Here is a 7380-nt window from a genome sequence, read left to right as displayed (position 1 = left end):
TTTGCTCCATATATTATGAAGCTATTTAATTTATAGTTTTAATTTATGAACTTTCAATAAATCTTAGATGTAATCCCCGCTATGTCATTGTTAGTTTTAGTATTGTTTTTCTTTTTAAAGACTTTTTTGATGTTTCAAAACATTTTTATCATAAATTTTAAAAATATAATCACATATTATATTTTTTTATATGAAAATTATAATCTTTGTTTAACTGTTCGATATAAATTAATAAATTTGGCTAACTAAATTTAAGATTTATAAAAACTACAAAAATTATTGAAAGAAAAACATAAAATATTGATACTACAACCCGTGGAGGATCTAAAAAAGATAAACTCTATTTATACTTGTTGAAACTTTTCTCGTATATTTCCTAAATCATTTATCTATATTGTCTTTTGGTGTAATTTCTATTTTCAGTTTATAAAAAAACAAGAAGATTTTCTAAATGACCTAATTTTACCAGCATTAATGCATTGAGTTAAAAAATGAATGAAAAATATTTTTTCTTTCATATATTACAAACTAATTTTACATTAAAAGAATGTCACCCATATCATGAAATAAATATTTATTTCAAACAAGAGTTTTTTTTTTTTAAAAATCAACGATCGATCCATTGAAAATGAAAATCATATTAGAGCTCCAACTATTTCTTAATGAGTGAGATATTTCTAACGTGACGATACATTATAGGTGTTGGTGGGGATACTCTATGACGAAGTAAAATGTTAGTTTTCATTCTTCTTTTTTTTTTTACAACTTATCAAAGATTATTTACAGATCTTTACCGTTTATTTCATCTAATAATATAATATTAAATTCATATAGACATCTATTGTCTACACTTTAGTTACCACATCAAGTTACTCATCGACGATGTTTGTAAATAATATTATTGCATGTATAAAATATTTTACATGGTTTTTGTCACTTCATTTATAGTTGTATTTAATGAAAGTAACTCTTCAATGGTTTTATCTAAAATAAATGTCAAAGTTAAAAGTTAACATTTCATTTCTCATTTAATTTTGTGAGGCGTAGGTTCTTTCCATTGTTTTCTCTCCTCGATCTTTCTCTTCAAAAAAATCAATGAAATTAAGTAAGTACAATAAAAATTATTTAACTAAATTTCACAAAAATTTTTAATTAAATTTCACGTTGGACAGTTTGAATTTTAAGAAAAGTTACTCAAATTTTTAGTTGGAAAAAATAAATGCCTTATGTATATAATCTAAATTTGAATGTTTAATTGAAACACATTTTTATTACCTTCCTCAATAAATAATAAAAATTAAAATTTGTGTCATCCTAGAAGAGATTTGAAATTTAAATATAATATTTATACGATGATAATAACATTCTAACTTGATACCTATACCCGATCAAAAATATTTATCTTATTCTTAACCTATTTAAAAACGTCTATTATACAAATACTTGATTGCAAAAAAATCATCCAATAATATCATATAAAAATATTTTAGTACACAAAAATACATGGGAAAAAGAAATCATGTTTTAAAAATATAGTTCTTCCAAGTATGAAATTTCATCTTTTGAAACCACTTGTAAATTGGTCCAATCTTAATTTCTTATAGTAAATTTAAAGTATCTATTTACTTTCATACATTTATTTTTGCTTATCCAAATATATTTTGTTTACATTCCCAAATTGTATAGAAAAATTTCTAGTAATTTTTTTTATACAAAATTTCTTAATTAGTGTAAAAAGATTCTTACCTCCATAATTGACATGAACATTTTTTTAAAACATAATTATAATAATAAAATATTTAAAAGTAGAAAAAAAGAAGAAGAGAAAATGACATAAATAAAATAAAATAAAATAAGGGAAGAGGAGAAGGGTGAAGTAGGAGTTTCCCTTTTTCTTTTTTTCAATGAGAATTCCTTCAGCCTCTGGCAACCTCATTTTTACTTTTCCCTTTACCCAAACAATTTATTATTATAAACAATAATAATTCCTTACACAAGTTATTATATTATTTTAAAAAAATAAAACGATAATTATTAAGCATTGGTTCTCTAGAAAAAGTAGTCCCAGTTATTATTAATATTTATTCTTTAAAATTGCTACTTTTTCAGAAACAAAATAATAATAATAATAATAATAATAATAATAATAATAATAATAATAATAATAATAATAATAATAATAATAATAATAATAATAATAATAATAATAATAATAATAATAATAATAATAATAATAATAATAATAATAATATAGATTTATTATTAATATTAATATTATTATTGTTTATTATTTTAAAAAAAATCACCCACCCACTTTTGAAAAATCAAATAAATTTTATATTATTATTTCTCTGCCGGATTCCCAACCATACTCAATTACCATTTTTTTAACAAATAAAAAAACAAACCCCTAAGAAAATTGGTTTCTTTATGGCTATAATTCAATATTCTTTTTAATTAATTAATTAATATTTTGAATCTAAATTTGGACAGTCTTTGGTAAAGTTAAGTTAGGTCTCCAATTATCTAAACTGCACAAACAAGGTTTCATTATCTCACCATTTTCCCATTCAAATCAAAAGCTAAGTTTTTCTTTTTCTTTTTTTTCTTTTTTTTTTTTGCATAATCTTCTCGTATTTTTCAATTTTCTGAAAAAAGAAATGTTTTTATTTTATTTTTCTTAAAATAGATCAACATGGTTTAGGCTCTGTGTTGAACTTAACTATTTCTTTTTAGCAAAACTCTTCGAGTAAACAGTTCTTTTTTAAATTTTGTAGGTCATATAAGATTATAATCTCATTGTAAAGTCCTTTCTCATAATTTTTTTTCATGCTATTTAAAAAATAATAATGATAATAATTAATAATAAAGAAAGAAACTACCAAATTTCTAATTTTTGAGCTTCTAATTCATTTTCATTTTTCTGGGTTTTGATTTTTGAAGAGTGTCTTTCTTGTTCTTCTTATTTTCTGATGAGGGATTGGAAATTAAAGAATGAAAAATGAGTTTTCATAAATAGTTGGAGGAAATATTTGTTGGGTTTTTTTTTCTTTTTTCTTTTTTTCTTTTTAAGTAATGGAGGGAAGGGATGGTGGTGGTGCAAGTAGTGGGGTTACTGTGGTGGGATCAGATGCTCCGTCGGAGTACAAAATAGCTCCGAGGACTTCCGATAACCCACCGCAGACTGGTGGATCAACAACGCCGCCGGCGACTCAATCAACTTCGACGCCGTCGGCTTCAGCTCAGGTATCAGGACAGCCTCCGCCGCCAACGGCGGGCTCCTCAGTACCGGGAAAGAAGAAAAGAGGGAGGCCCAGAAAATATGGACCCGATGGCTCTGTTTCTATGGCTCTGTCTCCCAAGCCGATATCGTCATCAGTGCCGCCGCCGGTCATCGACTTCTCGACGGAGAAGAAGGGGAAAGTACGGCCGGTGAGCGCTGTGAGTAAAAGCAAGTTCGAAGTAGATAATTTAGGTAATGGGGATTTATTGATTTAATCACTCTGTCTAAACTTGGAGGGATTTTTCTGTTTCTGCCACTTAGTTTTTTTTTTTTTTTTTTATAATAAAAATAGAGCTTTGCTTTGGTTCTATTGATGTCCATGGCCAGTAATGTTCTTCGTTGGGCTGATTTGGTTGATTTGGGAACTGGGTTTTGGAGACAAGTGTTTGGATTTTAAGATTATTACTTAGTGATTCTGTGTGAACTTCTTTTCTTGCTGGGTGGAGGATGTGGGGCCTCTGGTTTGGATTCTTTGATTAAGTTCTCGAAGCATATTGTTGTTCTGATTCTCAAAAGATTGAGAGCTTTCTAGGTTGGTCTGAGAATGTCGGAATCTTCTTGTTTTTTTTGTTCTTGTTTGAACTCTCTGTCTCTGTCTCTTTCTCTCAGTTTGACTATTTTCTGATCCTGAAAACTCATGATTCATTCCCTTCGAGAAAAGGGGTCTTCAATTTTTTTGTTCTGGTGTTGGGTTCTGATTTGATTTTTATTTCTTACGAGTTCATAGACTCCATGATCTTTCTATCTTCAAATGTTTCTACATGGACCCAATTAAGTTTTTTCCATTACATGCCTCTACTCATCTCCAGTTTAATGCTTTCTTAGAGGTTTATGGATCAAAGTCTGTAAATCTGTCACTTGATACGGAAGTTTTAGGATTCTATAATGGTTTCAAAAATTCTTTTAATGTTGCCCACTTCAACTTTTTTTTTTTTTATTCTTTGAAGATTCATTCTGCTGCTAAATTACCTATCGTTCAATCTAGTTTGTCGTTGTGTTACAATCCTGTCACTAAATCCGTCCTTCTCAGGTGACTGGGTTCCGTGTTCTCTTGGTGCAAATTTTACGCCTCATATCATCACTGTCAATGCAGGCGAGGTAAAATGTCAAGAACTTATCTTCTTCAAAAAAGTTGGGGTAAAACCTGCGTTAGAGTTTTTTCTTTTTCTTTTTCTTTCATATGGTTGATCAATAAAGAGACTAATATTTTTTTTCTCTTCACGTCGATTCCATTTCTGAAGTTGAATTTATAGGGCGGAAATGAAATTTATGTAAATAACTGTTAGAATAGATGAAAGTCTTGAAGTTTGGTTGTTTCATTTAGTCACCACTATTTGCTCCACTCCAAATAGGAAAATTTCAATTTGTTATAACAAAAGTGACTTAAAACACTCATTTCTATTGAACTATTCTTGTGGTAAGTGAATAAAGGAGCTCTGAGTCTTGTGATGTGAGGGAAGGATAAGAACAAAAATAGAACGGTTGCTAATTACACTTTCATCCATCCTTTTCTCTCATGTGACCTAGTTTTTCCTGTTTGTAGGATGTCACAATGAAGATAATTTCCTTTTCTCAACAAGGACCTCGAGCTATATGCATTTTATCTGCAAACGGTGTAATCTCAAGTGTCACTCTCCGCCAGCCTGACTCCTCTGGAGGAACACTAACTTATGAGGTGATGCATTTATTTTGCCCTATAATGAAGAAGTGCCTAATTGAATGGTAATTCAGTTGTGTATGAATTCATGAAGTTTGCGATGGTATTTCCCCGTCTATTGGCTCTTGCTACCATGCTTTTAGGATTCAGTACAAAAAGAACATGCCGTTATTAGTTCCCTTACAAAATATCGAAATTAAAAATTCGAACACTATAGATAAAACAATTTGTATATGCAGACATCTATATGAAGCGGTTCTGAGAAATAGTACCATATTTATTAATTATGGTTCAGAAATTCTTATGTTGAATATTATGGAGGCTAAATTGAAATTTAATGAGCATTTATTGTTTACTTTTCTTTTAAAACCAAGGCTTTCCAATTCTTAACATTACCTTCCTAACATTGCACTTGGTCATCGACATATATTTCACTGTTCCCATCCTGCTCGTTGGGTTAAACCATCCTCTCTCTAACCTTAATGCAAACCGTAGCTAGATAGTTCTTTATTATTTCTTTCAGCTATCAACTCCTATAGGTGAAATGACTTCCAAGCATGTCTCTCTTGACTTATCACTTTCATCCCTCAACATAGAACCTTCATTTAACATTTTTTGTAATGTAGATAAATGTGAATTCGCTGCTTTCTTTTTTCAATTTTGGATTCTTCGATCTGTTCTATTATGTTTGTGTTGTTAAACTCAGGGGGTTCAGTCACAATGCAACCAGCCAATCCTGTTTAAGAGTTGATTAATGGGAGTACACTGGATACCTTAATGTTTTTATCCACATGCTATAGCAGTAAAATCTTTTGTCATAAGAGGCTATAACTGATGGTTCCAAATAATGGGAAAGAAACTCATTCAAATTGTAGTTTTCTTGCATTTTGCATTTTTGCTTCAACACTGTACTTCGAGCATTAGACTCATTCGTTATGTTAATGAAGTCTTGTTTCCATTGCAAAAAAAAAAAAAAAAAAAAAAAAAGAATTGTAGTTTTCTTAAGAATTGGTAAAGTATATTCTTCAGATACCTGGTCATTAAAATGAATTTGCTAGTAAATATTGATTACAATAGAATATTCCATTTTGATAGTTTCAATCAGTCCAGAATTGCATAATCATTATTTTTCAAGTAATGCTGAAAGATTTCCTGTTCATTTCTTAATGCACCGGGTTGTTCTGAAAACCTCAAAGTTTTGCCTCTGATCTATGCCAAGAGATCTCTCTGATATCTATTAATTGAATACCTTATATCAAGATTGTTCTTCTCGCGTACTTCTCTGCTGAAATGTGGTGGATAGAGGATAAATTAGAGGATTAGGATGTTGGTTTTTCATCCATTTGCGAAATATATCTCATATCCTTCTTTTTCTCATTTGGTTCACAGGGACGATTTGAAATACTTTCCTTGTCCGGCTCATTCATGCCTAGTGATAATGGAGGAACTAGAAGTAGATCTGGTGGAATGAGTGTTTCCTTAGCAAGTCCAGATGGGCGTGTCGTAGGTGGTGGAGTAGCTGGTCTATTAGTAGCTGCTAGTCCTGTTCAGGTACGGTATTTCTTTGTTTCTTCCATGCAATCAGTGATCCATTATTGATATGGCCAGATTGTAATTACTTTCCAAACAAGAGCTATGGAAACTAAGATTTCGCTTATTACTGTCTTTGCAAAAATAGGTTGTAGTAGGGAGTTTTCTGTCAGGAAATCAACATGAACAGAAACCGAAAAAGCCAAAACATGATACCATCTCACCGGCCCCGCCAACTGCTGCCATTCCAATATCTTGTGTCGATCCTAAGTCCAACCTGTCACCTTCCAGTTCCTTTCGAGGCGATAACTGGTCGATGCTGCCAACTGATTCAAGAAATAAGTCAACTGATATCAATGTATCTCTACCCAGCGCTTGATTTTTGAGCTCCATATCTTATTATGGAAGTCTCCCCCTTCCCATTTGCCATCATCAAACTTATTAATTGGTGGATGTTTCACATCTTGTTTCATGATCTCTGTAACTTACCATTGTACTTCCTATGTAGAATTTTAAACCCCCACACTACTGTTGATTCTTCTCAATTAGCTTTTCACTTGGTAGAGTAGCTATAGGCTCCCCGATGCTACCGCGTCGAGCCGAATAGAATAGTTTGATGTAATGTGAACGACTCACTTTTTGTTTCATATCAATGGATTGTGATTTTATGTTTCCTTCTTTTTGTCCTTATCGACATCGGTCAACATGTCTTCCTCAAATCTTTGTCTCTCTTTGCTTGGATTCATTAGATTTCGATGAAACTCCTGAGGATTTGTTTGGAAGACCATATGAAAGGAACCTTTAGAATAAACAAAAAGCCAATTCATAAACAATCAAGAATCACATAAGAAATCAATTACTAAATAATAGCAAGAATTGAAGTCAACTACCATCAACATCAACACAATAT

General features: G+C 30.7%; 1 protein-coding gene across 1 annotated transcript; it reads left to right on the top strand.

Moving 5' to 3' along the window:
• The first annotated feature begins 2544 nt into the window (after positions 1 to 2544).
• LOC103482669 (AT-hook motif nuclear-localized protein 1) lies at positions 2545 to 7144 on the top strand. The gene is made up of 5 exons (XM_008438940.3): positions 2545 to 3475; positions 4314 to 4381; positions 4827 to 4958; positions 6330 to 6491; positions 6619 to 7144. The coding sequence occupies exons 1-5, from the start codon at positions 3076 to 3078 to the stop codon at positions 6847 to 6849; spliced, it is 993 nt and encodes a 330-aa protein (XP_008437162.1). The 5' UTR covers positions 2545 to 3075; the 3' UTR covers positions 6850 to 7144.
• The last annotated feature ends 236 nt before the right edge of the window (positions 7145 to 7380 follow it).

Source organism: Cucumis melo, chromosome 9, assembly GCF_025177605.1.
Source record: "Cucumis melo cultivar AY chromosome 9, USDA_Cmelo_AY_1.0, whole genome shotgun sequence".
NCBI lineage: Eukaryota > Viridiplantae > Streptophyta > Magnoliopsida > Cucurbitales > Cucurbitaceae > Cucumis > Cucumis melo.
The sequence above is the reverse complement of the archived record's forward strand: the minus strand, read 5'-3'. Positions and strand labels throughout refer to the sequence as shown.

Excerpts from the sequence above, each read along its gene's own strand:
- LOC103482669 (XM_008438940.3), top strand. The coding sequence starts at position 3,076 with ATGGAGGGAAGGGATGGTGGTGGTGCAAGTAGTGGGGTTACTGTGGTG. Across the intron at positions 4,959-6,329 it reads GAGGAACACTAACTTATGAG|GGACGATTTGAAATACTTTC; the intron begins GTGATGCATTTA and ends TTTGGTTCACAG. Across the intron at positions 6,492-6,618 it reads TAGCTGCTAGTCCTGTTCAG|GTTGTAGTAGGGAGTTTTCT; the intron begins GTACGGTATTTC and ends TTGCAAAAATAG.